This window comes from Chiloscyllium plagiosum, chromosome 21 (assembly GCF_004010195.1).
Source record: "Chiloscyllium plagiosum isolate BGI_BamShark_2017 chromosome 21, ASM401019v2, whole genome shotgun sequence".
Lineage (NCBI taxonomy): Eukaryota > Metazoa > Chordata > Chondrichthyes > Orectolobiformes > Hemiscylliidae > Chiloscyllium > Chiloscyllium plagiosum.
In genome coordinates, this window is record NC_057730.1 from 45334672 (window position 1) to 45352418 (window position 17747).

Below are 17747 nucleotides of genomic sequence, written 5' to 3' on the forward strand. Positions count from 1 at the left end.
TTTTTAATGACTAATGGGTTGAAAGGTTCTGGGGAAGGGGCAGGGTAGTATTCAATGGCGGAGCAGGCTTGAGGGGCCGAATTGCCTCGTCCTGCTCCCAGTTCTTATGCCCTTACATTAGTGTCTGTCATGGTGACCAGGAAGCCCACTGGAAGGACTTTTGCCTGAAACGTCGATTTTCCTACTCCTCGGATGCTGCCTGGCTTGCTGTGCTTTTCCAGCACTACTCTAATCTTGACTCTAATCTCCAGCTTCTGCAGAACCCACTTTTGCCTCATTCTCTCTCTGGTCCACTTCCAAGTCCCAGCTCTCCCTCTGTCTTGGCTTCAAGTCACTATCACCACTGCAGCGCTGATTCACAATTCACCACCAACTTGAGTCAGCCATTTTCTTGCTCCAATCCTCTATTCATACCGACCCTGCACACTCTCCTTGCTGTCTGTGTCTTTCTCTCTCACCGGGATCAAACAACTTTACCCCTCTCTGTCCCGCAGCTGTTCCCATTTTACCCAGGCCTTGGCAGGGACCATCGTCATGGTAACTGTGGGGTGACATCTCAAAGCGAGCCAAACCAGGTGGGGGCGGGTGTGTGGTGGAGGAGAGTAGTCTACCGCTGCCAAAAATAAATACAAATGGCAGGATTCTCCAAGAAAATGGACAGCACGTTCCCAGAGATTCCTGGACACTCATGGAGTGTTGCCAACTCTACTGCTGCCTGAGTACAGAGGTTCCAGGATTGTGGAGCTTTGAGAACTACCAAGCTCTGAAATAAATGAGTGAAGTACCAATTCATTCCATTATCTTCAGAAGGCCTGTGTTTGCATCCACTGTGACAAATGGCATAATTCCTGCAGACTATAATTTGCATCAAAGCTCCTTTGATTTCAAGCCAACTGTGTTGGTTAGTGCTGCCATAGCAACTCAATGGTGTCTATAGTCACTGGAAGCAGTCACCACACATTAACAAATGATTGCTGTCTCAACAAGATGAAAATATTATCATTACAATGCACTAATCTGGTGAGTCTTGTCTGAAACATATTAACAGTAACACAATGAATTTGAAATGCATCTTTTAGATCTGCATCGCAAAATGGCTAAGTGCATTTTTGATGGGACCTAATCAGAGACAAGTCTTTGAGGTTAACATAATTCTCTAGCCAGTAGCTACAAGTTTGCACTTTTAATGTGGAGAGGCCACCTAATTGCCTGGCTGCAAGTTGCACTTCTAACACAGTAAGAAAGATGCATTTTTAAAGATTAAGGTTTTTAAACCAGTGAAAAGACCTTGACTTTTTTTCTATACTTTTAATCATGAACTGAAATGGGAAAAGGACCATTTTAAAACCCAAAGATGGTTGAAGGATCACTGCAGGTTTTGAAAGCAAGTTATCTGACCCTCATTGTAAGTACTGTTTACACAGCTGATGGCTCAAGCAGTTGCAGATGGTTTGAGAACAAGCCGGAGCCAAGGGTTGCCAAGACATTGAGATGTCACCCGACTGTCACTATGACGATGGTGACAGGGCAAGGTCTGGGCAAAATGGGAACAGCAACGGGAGGAACAGAGAGGGGTAAAGTTGGTTGATTATGATAAGAGAGAGAGGGAAAGACATGTATAGAGACACACATAGATCAAATGGGCCTTTGCCTAGCAACAAATGACTGATTGATCTGTGGGATAGTGACCAGTTATCAATACAAAGACCTTCTCCCTACCATCAGCTATGTATTAGTTGCTGAACAGCTTGGGGAGTAGTTAGGGAGAAGCCAAAAGAGGATGCTGATTGGTTGGCAAGTTAACTCTGATTGGTGAAGAAATTTCCAAAGAGTATATGCCAGGGCATTGTTGTCTTTCATGCATTTGTTAAATTCAGAAAACACAATTCCTAGACTTGTTCCTTTTGTTTGTAGAGGACAGGTTGATGCTTATGAATTTATGTTGCTTCCAGGAAGCATAAGGAATCACGTTGCAAACCCAAATGATAATCTTGAACTAGTTTCTTTGTGTAATTCGTAGCACACAAGATTGAGCAGCAAGTGCTGTCCAATCATGTAATCATATCTAACACTGGGCATTATACTCCGAGCAGGACAACTGACGTTTCAGGCAAAAGCCCGATAAAGGGCTTTTGCCTGAAACGTCGATTTTCCTTCTCAGATGCTGCCTGACCTGCTGTACTTTTCCAGCACTACTCTACTCATGACTCTAATCTCCAGCATCTGCGGTACCCACTTTTACCTATTATATTCTGAGCACCGAAACCAAAGTACGATAAATGCTGGAAATCCGAAATAAAACTAATGATGCTGAAAATACTCAGCAGGTTTGGCAGCATCTAGGGAGACAGAAACATGTTATGGACCAGGCCAGACTTCCTCAAAACATTTCAAAAAGGTAGCCTGCACTCTAACCTTTCTAGTTGTTTTAAGCAGGTGTATAGTGGATATTCCAGGAGCGATGCAACTGGCCCAACCACTTAGTCTTAAACAAAACAGAATTTATTTGCCAGATTAGTGAATGAAACACAAACAAAAGAGTACAGAATACAGAGGAACTTAACCTATCCAAAATCTCAACAGATTGTCCCAACTTAATGATGCTGTTCCAACTACTTGCAACATCCCCATAAACACTCCTTGGCAAAAAAGGAAAAATCAAACACAGGGTCTTACAGGACAGAAGTTACAGACAGAGATGGCAGAGAGAGAGAGAGAGAGAGAGATGACATAGAGAGACATGGCAGAGAGATTCAGCATGGAACACCTTCTTCCATGGGGTTGTTTCTTTGACCAACAGTCTCAAACAGCCTGACTGTTTGCTGTAAACAGCCAGACTGCAAAAACCAAACCAAACCAGAGAAAAGCTGAACTGGGAGAACTGGCCACTCCCCTTTCATTGTACAAGTGCTTGTTTAAAAACTTAAAGCTTCCCCAAGTAGATCAATCTGGACATTTCAGAGCCTGTGCATTTAAGAGCTTCTGAAAAAAAAAACCAAGTACAACTTAACCTTGTTAAAGGTGCGTACCATCACAAACAGAGTTGGTATTCTACCTCTTTGACACAACCTGAAATGTTATCTCTATTTTCTTTCATCTCCACAGACAAGTACAGAGTTTTTCTGCCTTTATTACCACAGAGTGTAGTTAAGCTGATGAACATGTAAGGGGAGGCCAGACAAAGGGATTAAAGGATAGGGCAGTTGAGGTTAGAGTGGGAGGAGGAGTCTATGGAGCATAGACAGTGGACCTGTTGGGCTAAGGTCCTATGCTATAAAATGTTGTGTAATGTCTTGCCAGCCAATTTTTCTCTGCTAATTCAGAGCCACAAGCACTATCTAAAAGCAAACATGTTATAAACCACAATGGTACTACAAGGAAATTTTCAAATTTTTACAAGTACTATATTCTCATTGGTTCCTTTGCATTACCAGCAGCCTTTAGGTCACAATTGACATGACTGATTAGTTTTGCATCCAATCGTACATCTCTAGCCCATCCATTGGAGCAAAAACCATCAACAGAAAAAAAGTTAGTACTGCCGTCTCTCACTTGATAAGCCATATAATTCTGCTGATGGGGAATAGCGTCTTATGTGAACCCTAACAGTGCAAACATCATGCAGTTCTATTTTTGATTTCACCAAGATTGCATTAATTATAAGGGGAGAAATGGGCCATTCCTTCTTAAATATCACGTGTAATGTGCAAAAATATAAATGAAGGATGTTACATTGATTATGTTTATGGTACAGAGGTTTGTTTGGAAAGTTTAAAGTGGACTTAAGCAACAACGTGGGATAAAATAAACTGTGGAGATACTGGAGATTTGCAGGAGTGTATATTTAGTGGGATTGTTTGCCCATCTATCCATTAAACCCCTTGAACATAGAGCCACAAACATCCTTAATTAATACACAAAATGAATGATTTGTTTGAGTTCTTGTCACTTCTACAGTTTCTATTACCTTCAATGCAAAGAATCTAACTTGTAAATGGTTTGAAAAATTGAACCGTAAGCTGAATCAAGCATACACAAAGGAAATGGGGCATAAACAAGTAACTAGTGAGATATAAATGCAAATCTTTCACATATATTTCCCTTCTGGTGCTTGCAGTTGTAATTACCTACGACCATGACGTTGAACTCAAATCCAGTTTTCATGGCTTTACGCCTCATCTGATCAAGAACTGCTTCAATCCCCACGTATCCAAACAAGTCTCTTCCGGTGCCATCCTTCTTGTAGTCTCCCGAGCAAACAACTCCAGCCTCCTGCATTCTCTCCGCCATGTTTGTTTTCACGTCTTTCAGTTCCAGTCCTGTCAAAAAACAAAGGGGTTAAAGTGTTCAGTGATTTGGCGACAAAGACCCAGTCTCTGATGTTAACAATGAAAAGCTCATAAATTATAAAGAATTGGACATGAATCCATCAAGCACGACACCTGAATTCGTCGAATGAATCCTTTCTCATTACATTGAGAAAAATGCCAGTCATGATGCAGAATGCCTATCAATTGTCGTCCCAGAGGACCATTGGGCTGCTCTCTCATTAGAGGGAGCTGACTGGTGGTGGTTTAACCTAAGGGTCACCACGCCTCAGGCCAGGGGAGAAATTGAGAAGGATAATCCTGTAACCACAGCCGGTGCCAGAATTGAACCCACACTGTTGACGTTACTCTACACTGCAAACCAGCCATCAGCCAACTGAACTAACCGACCAACAATGGCAACTAAACATTGACTTCACCACAGCCGGTGCCAGAATTGAACCCACACTTTGATGTTACTCTACACTGCAAACCAGCCATCAGCCAACTGAACTAACCGACCAACAATGGCAACTAAACATTGACTTCACCAGTTTCCACATCTCCTCTCCCCCCACCTCATTCCAGGTCCAACCCTTCAACACATTCCAACCTCTTGACCTGTACTACCTGTCCAACTTCCTTCCTATCCATCCACTCCACCCTCCCCACTGACCTATCACAGTTACCCCCCACCTGCATCCACCTATCACCATCCCACCTCTCTTCCTCCAGCTCTACGCCCATCCTCCTATTTATCTCTCAGGCCCCTTCCCCCTCAATATTTCCTATGCTTGAAACACCGACTCTCCTGCTCCTCGGATGCTGCCTGACCTGCTGTGCCTTTTCCAGTGCCACACTTTTCGACCAACATCAGCCAGAATGCCAGGTCTTTTTCCACTCAAAATGATGTTTAGAAACCTCACGTGAAGCTCAAATTGCAGTTTGGAATCTTGCTGTTTTACAAACATATGCGGCTTAAAGTTTTAAATATGTCAATATGTAAGGTAGCAGCCGGTTTGTATTTTGTTCAAAGGGCGATCTGTGCAGATGCTGACTGCACACAGTCACAGACATTTAATAAGAGAAAGGATTCATTCTTGGGAAATCTTGCATATAATCACAGCAACAACGATTGTGGGAAAAGTGTTAAGTGGGTGGCTCATCTAAGTGCACAGGTTTCACAAAGCCCATTTATTTTTCATTGAAGCTTGTCCAGTCACGCCTGAAGTCTCATTTAGGTGTATCATTTCACAGATTGTACAAACAACAGACAGAATGTGTTTCAGTTTCCATTTTTACTAATATGAATTCATGCATTGTTCCCTCATCCACAGGGCCCCACAAAGCCAATTCTATGGAATCCTCACCAACCATCATTAAGGATAAACCCTGAATTATTATACACAAAACAAAGAAAAACTTGCAACCTCATATTTACAGTCCACTGAGGTACTTTGGAAGATTGGTGATGTTGGCGCTCAATTTGATACAAGCGATATGGTAGTGTCCAGATGAAATCAAAAAAATGCTGGAAATCACAGCAGGTCAGGCAGCAACCACGGAGAGACAGCAAGCTAACGTTTCCAAGTTGAGATGACTCTCCATTAGAGTTGACAATGGCCAGATGATCTGTTTCCATGACGTTGATTGAGGGTTTAAAAGTTGGCCTGAACCCTGGTGTAATTTCCTGGCTCTTTGAAATAGTACCAAGGGCTCTTCCATGTTTACCCAAGGGGGCAGACAGAGTCTCACTGAAAGACAGCACTCCCTCAGTAAGGCCTAATGGCAGCCGAGAATTTGTAAGTAAATCCGTGCAGCTTAAAATTCTCACTCAGGGAGCATTGCACAATAACCAGCTGTCCAGGTGATATGTATTCATCATTTTAAATGTGTGTTTTTGGTGTTGGGGCATAGTTTAGCTTTCTGAGGTTGAGGAGCTTCCAACTTCTTTTAAGGCTTCCCTTTCCCTCTAGAAAATCACATGTAATTAACACAGTAGGCAAAATCAGTATCTTTAATATCCAGTTACCTCTTCAGTTCTTCAGGCTCCAAATGTTAACTCTGTTTATCTCTGCACAGATTCTGTCAGATCTGCTGAGCTTCTCCAGCACTTTCAGTTTTTATTCCAGATTTCCAGCATCCATAACTTTTTTGTTTTTATTAACTCCCTACTCTATAATGTGCAGGCACTCAATGTGGCAGAGGTTGTGGCATAGTAGGAACGTCACTATATGACTAACGTAGCAACCCCAGATAAATGCTCTAGGATTACTGTTTCAAATGCCATCATTGCATACAGTGATGCTCAATTAAAAATAAAAATCTGGAATAAAAAGTTCACTGCATCAAGTGATGTAAAATCTCATCTGGTTCACGAATGTTCTACAGGGAAGGAAATCTGCCATCCTTACCTGGTCTGGCCTACAAGTGACAGTGACAGCAATGTGGTTGACTCTCAGCTGCCCTCTGGGCAATTAGGGATGGGTAATAAATGCTGGCCCAGCCAGCGATGTCCGCACATCCCGCAACCATGATAAAGAAACACCATATCATCCTTCTGTTATACACTGGCTTATAACGAGTCTCCATTCTCCCAGTCACCAGTTGAGACAACTTCTATCCTGTATCATTTATTAACATTTGGAGGGTGGTCGACTTTAGTTTTCCTTACTTCCATGTCTCTCCTTCTCTGATAACCCATACTCATGGAACCAAGATGGAGCACAAATGATTGGTTGCTATGCAACATATGCACTGATTTCTGCCCAGCAACACAAACAGTCTGTTCTTCACTCACTTCAACTTTAAAGTGTGTTGCTGACAACTATTAAAGTGCCAGAGTTCTAACTCGATGCTTAACAGTGAAGGAAATCTTTCATGGGTAACTATAAACAACTGGGCCCGGAGTTAGCAAGTGCCAAACTCTACTCATCAGCGCCACATCAATCAGGAACTGAGTTAAAGAACCAGCAAACAAACCAGAGATGAGCAGCTCTCAGAACAGCAGAGATTGGAACAGAAGCCTGGTGAAAAATGTCACTGCTTTCGCACAGAAGCAGGAAAACAAAATGCATTGCATTTCTCTGGCATAATCCCGGTCAATCCAAAAGTACTTTACAACTGATAAAGTACTTTTGAAAGCCAGGCACTATGGTAATGGAAGGAATTTTGTTGCCAGCTCCCATGAGTTAATGTGTTACTGTGCTATATCTCATGGTCAGCATGTCAGTATGCCTTTAAGATGCACAGTCTGTCAATATATCTTTAAGAGACATTCTCATGACATCATCACTGTATCACAACATGTGACCTGAGAGTATAAAGTTCACAGTCTCCGACTTACCTCAGATCACTTGAAGCATAACACTCTACTGGAAGTATGTTCCTCCAATATAACTCGTTGCCTAACATTAGCTCAAACACATCTGTGCATGAGGAATGTAATGTCTGTGTATAATAGCTGTGATAAATATATGCTGGATTCTTCAAGCCCTCAATACCTGTACCCAGTTTCTTAACTTATGGGAGATAACAGGGGCTTTCCACATCAGGTGAACCCCTTGCTCGAGGCAAACTCATGTCAACAACAAGCAGACCATCTGTTTCTTTTGTTGCTGGTTGAAGGATAACTGTTGACCAGGCGAGCAGGGAAAACTCCCCTGCTCTTCAAAACAGTGCCGTGGGATATTTCACATCCACCTGAGGCAGCTGATGGGCCTTGGGTTAACATGTCATTCAAAAGACAGCAACACTGACATCGCACTGTTCCCTCAGGACTGAGCTGGGAACAAAATATGAGATGTGTTCCACTATCTAGGTTCTGAACAACTGATGGTTGTGACATTAAGTGTCGGTGGAGAGGGCTAAAATAATGTCTGTGACATTCTCCATTCCTTTGCACCATTTCCTGAACCCATGTCATCTTCTGAAACTGAGAGAGACCCTTCATTGAAACTGCAAATACAATGCGTTGGGACAAAGCTTCAGTGTATTATTCATATTCCTGCACTTGATGGTTTCCCATCTGCCTGGGCTTTGAATGGCCCTGGATTTACAGCATGACCAAGAAGTGGTTTTCAGATGATTCTGAATTCAGTGCATGGAGTGATCAATGATGGTCGATCAAGTTACATGAAATGGGTGTGAAATCAATGAAATACTCATGACCCTAGCACAAGAGGCAGTGCCAACAGCTCAAACAAAACACTGCTGACATGGCAGTGGTGTGGATGGGTGCCAGGGTAGGAGAGGGCATGTACAGAGATCAGGTGGGTCACCAGCACAACAGCTGCCTTTAAACATCAATGGACACTGGGATTCATCATCACTTGGACTACTTTATTTTAGTTTGAGAAGATTCTTTCTTTCATATCGGTTTCTGTTTATGGTTTTGTTATGTTTATAGCCCCACTTGGGGTTGTCTAATTGATGATAGTTTTGTTTTAAGAGAGTACAGGTGGGGGCGGGCACAGTGCCTCATCAGGGCAGAGGAGCCATCATGTCATGTTGTGGCACTTTGGTAATGGACCCTCATTGCCGCACCCTCCCTACCCTGCCTCCGGCTGAGATAGGCCTACAGTCTCCACTCCCGCAGCTCCAACCATGAACCAAGTGAACCCAAGACTTAGTTCCTCAGTCCGTGTGGCACTTTGGGTCCTTTGTCATTGAAGGAGACAGTACCGGAAGTCGAATGGACTCACCTGACCTGGGGGGATACAGAAACCTGGATCCATTTCACGCCAAATGTGATCCGGTTCAGGATATTGAGGAAGGGCACAGAAAATGTCACAGCTGTCTCGATCCAAGTCTTGTTGGGTGCATTATATTTGGATTTAATCCTTTTGAAAGGCTTGCCGGGGATCTGTCATGTCCTCAAATCTCCTGTCCTCAATGTACATCCTACGCCGGCTCAGAGAATGCACTCTCACAGCTCCTTAGAAACATTCCAGTGAGGAATTCTCACGTTACAATCCTATCTTGTGTAACCCTCACCCTAAATCCTAAAGTCCCCTGTGAGCAGCAAAACTCTTGTCACTGTTGCTCAGCAACAGAACACAAAACGGCTGCTAAGCAACCTGCAAGTTCTTTACATTTCTGAATTTCAATACAGGTGCTTGATACTTAAAACCACTCTCCCCATTGATGTCACCTCTGGAACTGTACAGTGCTTTCAATTTGAGCCTGTGTAATCTTAAAGGTCTTTTCGTAATCACAAGAAAAAGGAGTTCCTGTTTCTATTGTAGTTAACGCATTAAACAGCCAAAACGACGAATGGTGCACGCACTATGGAAGTAGCTGCTTTTGTCAATCCAATATCACATGTACTGCAAAACCCAGGGGTCAGATAAGGGTCTGATTACAAAAAAACTACAGATGCCCTAACCTCAACTTACTACCTCTGACCTTGACTGTACAATGGCTTCATGTTATCGTACAGATACTGTAATGAACTGAAAGTAGCAGATAATACATTTGCACTTAAATCCCCTTAAACTTGGTCTCACTACATAACTGAAGCCAATAAAAGCGAAATATAAGCAAAGTACAGTGGATGCTAGAAATTTGAAACAAACTAAGAGAATGCTGGAGAACCTCAGCAGGTCTGGCAGCATCAGAGGATAGAGAAACAGGATTAACAAGTTGAGTCCAGTACAATTCTTTAGAAGATTCCGAAGAAAGGTTGTATTGGATTCAATGTTAAAACAGAATAAAACTCTCAGCTCTGGTGAGAAGTCATCCATGAGCAAGGTTAACTGTTCCATACCCACAGATACTGCAAAGCCTGCCTTCCATTTCCATCATTGTATTAAAAAGCAAACTGCAGAAGGAATCCAGTGGGTCTCACTGGTCAGTGATAGAGTCACACAGCACGGAAACAGTCTATGCTGAACATACTCCCAAACTAAACTAGTCTCACTTGTCAGCTCCTGGCCCATGTCTCTCCAAACCTTTTCTCTTCATGTCCTTATCCAAATGTCTTTTCACACTGTAATTGTACCCACATCCACCACTTCCTCATGAAATTCATTCCACACGCAAACCACTCTCTGAGTAAACATTTTGGCCTTTCAAGTCTTTTTTAAATCTCTCTCCTCTCACCTTAAAAATGTGCTCCCTAGTGTTGAAATCCCCACCCTCGGGAAAGGACAACTACCAATAACTCTGTCTATACCCCTCATTATCTATAAAGTCACCTTTCAAATACCCGTGCTCCACTGAAAATATTCCCAGCCTTTCTTTATAACTCAAACCTTCCATACCCGCCAACATCCTGATAAATCTCTTCTGAACCCACTCCAGCTTAATAATTTCCTTCCTGAAACTGGGTGAGCGGAACTGGGCACAGTATTCCAGGAGAGACCTCACCAATGTCCTGTACAACCTCAGCATGACCTCCCACCTCCTATACTCAAAGGACTGAGCAATAAAGACAAGCATGCCAAATGCCTCTGTAACACCATCCTATCTATATGTGATGCAAACTGCAAAGCATTATGCAGCTGCACCCCTCGGTCCCTCTATTCTACAACACTACCCAAGGCCCTGCCATTAATTGTATCAGCCCTACCCTTGTTTGTTGTACCAAAATGCAATACCTCAAATTCATCCAGATTCAACTCCACCTACCATTTTTCAGCCAATTGACCCATTTGATAAAGATCCCTTTGTAATCTTAGAAAACCTTCTTCACTCTCTACTATGTCACCAATCTTGGTGTTGTCTGCAAACTTACTAACGTGCCTGCTATATTCGCATCCAAATCATTTACATAAATGGCAAACATAAGAGGACCCAGAACTGATCCCTGTGGAACACCGCTAGTGACAGGTCTCCAGTCTGAAAAGCATCCCTCCACCAACACTCTGTCTCCTGCCATTAAGCCAATTCTGTATCCAATTGGCAAGCCCAGACTGAATCCCATGTCACCTAACTTTACCAATTAGTCTACCATGTTGAATGTTGGATGAGATTTTAAAGCCTGATCACAGAGGATCCGGATGAGCCAGGGGCTGTGAATGATCAAAGAGAAGGAGGGAAGCGAGGCAAAGTCTTCTGACGTGTTGATCTTGTGGCCTGGGAACTGAGCAGAGGAAGAAGGTAGGGACTGGGGTGAGAAAACGCACAGTTTTAGCCATGGACTGGCCTGAGGGGATAAACCATCCAGGGAATGTCCAATATGAATCAGAATGATGAAAATAGTGCCAAATAAGGGTGTGAGTTTGAACTGTGGGTTAACATTATATTGACCACCTCTGTAGAGCAGCTTGGTTACAGATCCTGCTGAGCTTCATATCTGTTCAGTCTGCAGGAAAGGCTTGGTGACTGCAGCCTAACAGAGCATGGCAAAATTATTCCCATTGTGAAATTCCATGAATATTATTAATTCTGTTGTCTTAAATGGTGGGAAAAGGAAAATTCTTGGGCAGGGACTAAATGGATAGAAGTTTGTAAAATTTGTCTCTCTCATGTTAAAATGTAGCTGATGAGCACAAATGTAGCCTTGTCAAAGAGATTGGCACAGTATTTCAAAAATGGAACATGGGGATCAGTGCCACCTTGAGGAAGGTGCGAAGCTTGAGGCAAGACACAAAAGCTCTTGACTTTCCAACATTTTGTTCCATTCCACAAATAGTGGTCACCTGTTCACGAGATTTCCCCAGTCTGGTTCCTTCCAGGGGCTTAGTGTCTCCAAGAAAGGCGGAGTATTGGGCCCCGTTACACCCTTGGGGTTCTGCCTGGGGCGGTACAGCCCCACTGGTGGGGAAAAGTAAACTCATTGGCTCTAGGCTATGAAGGAAATGGTTTTACCTCAAAGAGCAGTTGAAAACCCACTGCAGATCAAGGCAAGGATGTGACAATCCTGTTGGATGTATTTTAACGAGATGATGTTAACTTTTTAAGATAGATATTTTTAATCAACTTGTTCACAGAGATGCTACGACACTGGGTGCTCTGGTTTCCTCCCACAATCTAAATGATGTGCAGGTTAGGTGAACTAAATTGCCCATGGGGTTCAGGGATGTGTAGGTTAGGCGCATTAGTCAGGGGTAAATATAGGATAATAGGGTTGGGGAATGGGTCACTCTTCAGAGGGTTGGTGTGAACTCTTTGGGCTGAAGGGCCTGCTTCCACTCTGTAGGGATTCTATGATGCTATGACACATCTTTGGAGCAGGCGAGACTTGAACACAGGCCTCCTGGCTCAGAGATGGGGGAATTAACAATGCGCCACAAGAGACCCCCAACCTTATTGGGATATGGTGGGTATTTTAAGCATCTGCTGCAATCTGAAATTATTTCAGATCTTCACAGCCTCCCATTGCCCAATCCTGCTCTTGATTTTTATCCTGCAGCAAATTTATTCTAAAACTGGATTCTCTGGTAGTTCAGTTCTGCGATTAATTTGGATATGAAAGCTCATGCCCTTACATGTAAGTGTGGCTGACTCTGTAATGTTACAGTTTAAGATAACTGTCAAAATAAAAATGCTGTTGGGGCATGAGCAAGGAGATTTTATTTTGTTAAAATTGCTGTCAGTTGTGAATGAGAGCACACTGCTACAGGAAGGATGTTGTGAAACTTGAAAGGATTCAGAAAAGATTTACAAGGATGCTGCCAGATTTACAAGGAGCTATAGGGAGAGGCTGAACAGGCTGGGGCTGTTTTCCCTGGAGCGTCGGAGGCTGAGGGGTGACCTTATAGAGGTTTACAAAATCATGAGGGGCATGGATAGGGTGAGGAGTCAAGATCTTTTCCCCAGGGTAAGGGAGTCCAAAACTAGAGAGTAAGGTGAGAGGGGAAAGATTTAAAAGGGACCTAATGGGCAACTTTTTCATGCAGAGGGTGGTGCATGTATTTAATGAGCTGCCAGAGGAAGTGATGGAGGCTGGTACAATTACAACGTTTAAAAGGCATCTGGATGGATTTATGAATAGGGAAGGGTTTAGAGGGATTTGGGCCAAGTGTTGTGAATGGGACTAGGTTAGGTTAGGATATCTGGTCGGCATGGATGGGTTGGACCGAAAGGTCTGTTTCTGTGCCGTCCATCTGTATGAGATGGCAGCAGATTCAATCACAACTTTCCAAAGGAAATGTCGTTTTTATTTACTGCATTATTGGCCGGCAGTTAATGCCTGCCCCTGATGACCCTTCAGACAGAGTAGGTGTAGCCAATGAGCTGATAGAGGAGGAATTCCAGGACTTTGACCCATCGACAATGACTGAGTTGCACTCTGGACAACATCTGGTCTTCAGGAGAACACACAAGCCCCTGTGCCTGTGCTGCTCTTATGTTTCTAGTTGGTAGAGCCCGGGGGTTTGGAAGGTTCAGTCTTTGGAGCCGTGATGTCTGGCTGGATCAACAGTGGAGATTCTACAGGGAATTTGGGAGAAGAGAGGAAGGCTAACTGGATAGCTCTTTCAGAGGGTGGCCCTGGCACAATGATCTCCTCCTGAATCCTGGGTGCACACATGCCTATGACCACCAGAGGCAGTCACGACAGCCTGCACAAAGCTGGAGTAATGCTTCAGCCTCTCGGAGAGGTGGCTGTCCCACCCCACAGCCCTCCCTCTCCCCCTGCCTCCATCAATACTGCTCTAGCTCTATTTGCCTACTCAATATGTTCTGGCTGAAGGCAGGTGGAGCCCTCAGCTTCACTGTAATGATTGCAATGAGATCAGCCAGATGGACCTAACCTTGTCCAATCAGGGAGCCCTGGCTGACAGATACAAACAGGCATGTCGGACGTCCCATTCACTCTCGGAGCTAGCTCTGAGTGAACTGGGTTAGTGTCATGTACTATGCATGTCTAAATAAAGGGTAACTTGGGTGACAGGATGCCAGCCTCTGTGGAGTTATTTCCCCAACCGCACCGGCAGCAGTGGTGTTTGCTTCTTGTCGTGGTTTTACAAGCTAAGCCAGGCTCCTGGGGACAGTCCACAGCGAGAAATGAACGCTCCCATGTCGGCTTTTCAAAAAAGGCTTCTGTTGATGATGCACGATCTAGCCCACAGCATTAGCAGGACAGTTTCTCGACAGCAACGCTGCTGTCACCAAACTCCCCAAACAAAGCACAAACCCAATACTGCAGGGGCTCCCCATATTTAGAACAGACCTTCCAATGGAAGTCATGAAGAGGGATGTCACCCCCCAAACCGTGCTTGGAAACTGCTGCTGGCTACTGTCTGATGAAGCAGCTAAGATGACCCACACTGTGACATACAATCCAACATCCCGCTGCGTGGTCTCTGATTCCAGCTTGCAGAGTGATGATCACCAACAGGGTGCAGGACCATCCTCGACATCCTGGTCTATGTTCAGATTGGCCGCAGTTTGGGAAATTAAACGTGGATGACCGATAACCCAGGGAAGTAAGCAGAACCCCCATCTGTGCTTTTCCAATCTGAAACGCTGGGACAGAGCGATATAAATATGCTGACTTAATGTTTCTGGGCAATCTTCCTGGCACCAAGTTAAACAGGATACCGTGGATAATTGCAAGAGAACAATTGGTGCATGCTCTGCACCACAATGGGCACCATTCAGAATCAATTCTCGTACAATCCCTGTCCCTCAGAATCTCAAACTCCCATTATCAATCTAAGCAAAATGCAGAAGAACATTGGCGAATTGGACTCATCCATTCGGCCCCTCCAACCTGCTCAACAATTCAGAACTTCACCCTTTACCTAAACTTCATAATCCTGCCCAAGACTCATTTTCCTCGATTCCCATAAAGCATGGAAAAATACTGTGAGGGCGAATCACAAATTGAGTTGTGAGAGGTTATTGTGAAAGTTGAAATCTTGATGAAGAACTGCATTCTCAACAAAACAGGTGATGGATTTGCCTTTTGATTACAACATGAGACAGAGGGAACAAGTGTGATCTCGCATCCACACCACTTCCCTCTTTGTACCCCCTAACCCCGAACGACACGTGTGACAATTAAGACCAAAAAATGTTGGAGCAGAAGTAGACCATTCAGCCCATCGACTCTACTCCACCAAGGAGACTTAGAGTCATAGTGTCATAGAGATGTACAGGACGGAAACAGACCCTTCGGTCCAACCCGTCCATGCCGACCAGATATTCCACCCCAATCAAGTCCCACCTGCCAGCACCCGGCCCATATCCCTCAAACCCTTCCTATTCATATACCCATCCAGATGCCTTTTAAATGTTACAATTGTACCAGCCTCCACCGCTTCCTCTGGCAGCCCATTCCACACACACTCCACCCTCTGCGTGAAAAAGTTGCCCCTTAGGTCTCTTTTATATCTTTCCCCTCTCACCCTAAACCTATGTCCTCTAGTTCTGGACTCGCCGACCCCAGGGTAAAGACCTTGTTCTATTTACCCTATCCATACCCCGCATGATTTTATAAATCTCTATAAGGTCACCCCTCAGCCTCCAAAGCTCCAGGGAAAACAGCCCCAGCCTATTTATAGCTCAAATCCTCCAGCCCTGACAACATCCTTGTAAATCCTTTCTGAACCCTTTCAAGTTTCACAACATCTTTTCAATAAGAAGGAGACCAAAATTGCACGCAATATTCCAAAGGAAGCCTAACCAACATCACGTACCTCCCAACTCCTGTACTCAATACTCTGACCAATAAAGGAAAGCATACTTTGGCTAATAATCCTCAATTCCACTTTCCTGCCTTTTCCCACTAACCCTCGATTCCCTTGCTGATTAAAAATCTGCCCACCTCGGCCTCAAATATACTTAAAGGCCGAATTTGACAGTCCTCTGCAAGAAAGAATTCCACCACTCCCTTCCGAGAGGAGAAATCCCTCATTTCCAATTTAAATGTACGCTCCCTTATTCTGAGATTTTGTCCCTGATCCTAGACACCCCCACAAAGGAAAACAACCTTTTCACATCTACCCCGTTAAGTCAACAATGAATCTTGGATGTTCAAACAAGATCCCTTCCCATCCTTCTGAAAGCCAATGAGGGCAGGCCCAAACTGGAATCCCTGTAGTGTGGAAACAGGCCATTCGGCCCATTGAGTCTACATCGTCCCGCCAAAGACCCACCTCTCCCTGTAACCCTGCATTTCCCAATCCACCTAAATCGCAGTGTTTTGGATTGTGGAAGGAAACCAGAGCACCCAGAGGAAACCCACGCAGACAGTCGCCCGAGACTGGAATTGAGCTCTGAACACTGTCAGGTAGCAGTGCTAACCACTGAGCCACCATGCAGCCCATCATAAGATCTACTGAACCTCTCCTCCTCAGAATATCTATCTATACCTGGGATCAGCCTAAGGAAATGTCTGCCTTCCAGGCAGGTACATCTTTCCTTCGATATGCGAGCACTGCTTACAGTATTCCAGCTGCAGTATGGTTTTAGCAAAACATGTACATGTACACACAAACACACACACGTATGTGCATACCCAGACACACATTCACGTACATACGTGTAGAGACACATTCACATGTACTTACTTGCGTGTATACACACACACGTACGTCCACACACACAAACACGTATGTACACACACACGTACGTACGTATATATATATATATATATACACACACACATACATACATCGGTGTGTACACACATGTACGTCTACACATGCACGTGCACACACACACACACACCTCTTTCACATCTGTCACAGTCCTGGCCCCACATAGCCCTCTGCTCCCCAAAGAGTACTGATGGATTTACCCCCTCACCTCAGTCCTGGTCATTACAGCTGCTGCTGCTGATACGGCCTTCCAACACATTTGTAAAGATTCTCACACGGATGCACCATCAGCCCGAAGCTCAGCAATTAATAACTGGGATGAACACACACAACAGCAAAGGCAATGCCCAGTTAACGAGGCTCAGGCAGCACTGGGCCTGGGTTCTTTCATCACTTGACTGCTGAACAATACCTAGCCCCACACAACAGTTTAAATCATTCCGGCTAGATTTGCACAAAATCAAGCTATTTTTGCAGTACAGACCAGCCAGTGTAGGCATGACTGTCAGACGGTATGTAACACTGCAGCCTTTTGGATTTTTCCTTTTGACTATCCCCTCAGATGCTGAAATGTCACATTATCTTCGAGTCACGACCGCAGGAAAAGATCCAGTCTAACGAGGGAGCATTACAAAGCTCTTCACTGGACTTACCCTTTTTTTCATCCAAGAGATCTTTGCCCACTCTCCAGAGCGACCTGAAATCCTCACACCCCAACCCCCCCCCCACTCCCCCAGCTCGGGTTAGCCTGCTTACACAGGCACTTTGTCACTGTGATGGCCCCTCTGCTTGTATATGCAGCCAGAGCAGAACAAAATCAATTCTTCCTGCAATGAGCAAAGCTCCTTGCAAATGATGAGCGACAGAGCTGCTTTCTTGCCGTGTGGTTAGCAGAGCCCCCCCTGGTTGTTGTCTGCATCACACACCCACACGCCAACACCCCCACACA

General features: G+C 44.4%; 1 protein-coding gene across 9 annotated transcripts in view; it reads right to left on the bottom strand.

Moving 5' to 3' along the window:
* Nucleotides 1-17747, bottom strand: part of LOC122560826 (neuronal-specific septin-3-like) — a 464551-nt gene that overhangs the window by 136997 nt on the left and 309807 nt on the right. For 7 of the 9 annotated variants that reach the window (XM_043711963.1, XM_043711962.1, XM_043711961.1 and 4 more), the window contains one exon: nucleotides 4128-4319. In XM_043711963.1, the coding sequence (XP_043567898.1) occupies nucleotides 4128-4319 (192 nt within the window). Of the gene's footprint in view, nucleotides 1-4127; nucleotides 4320-17006; nucleotides 17091-17451; nucleotides 17565-17747 lie in introns of those variants that run through there. The other 2 variants (XM_043711970.1, XM_043711969.1) reach the window with 2 other exon arrangements.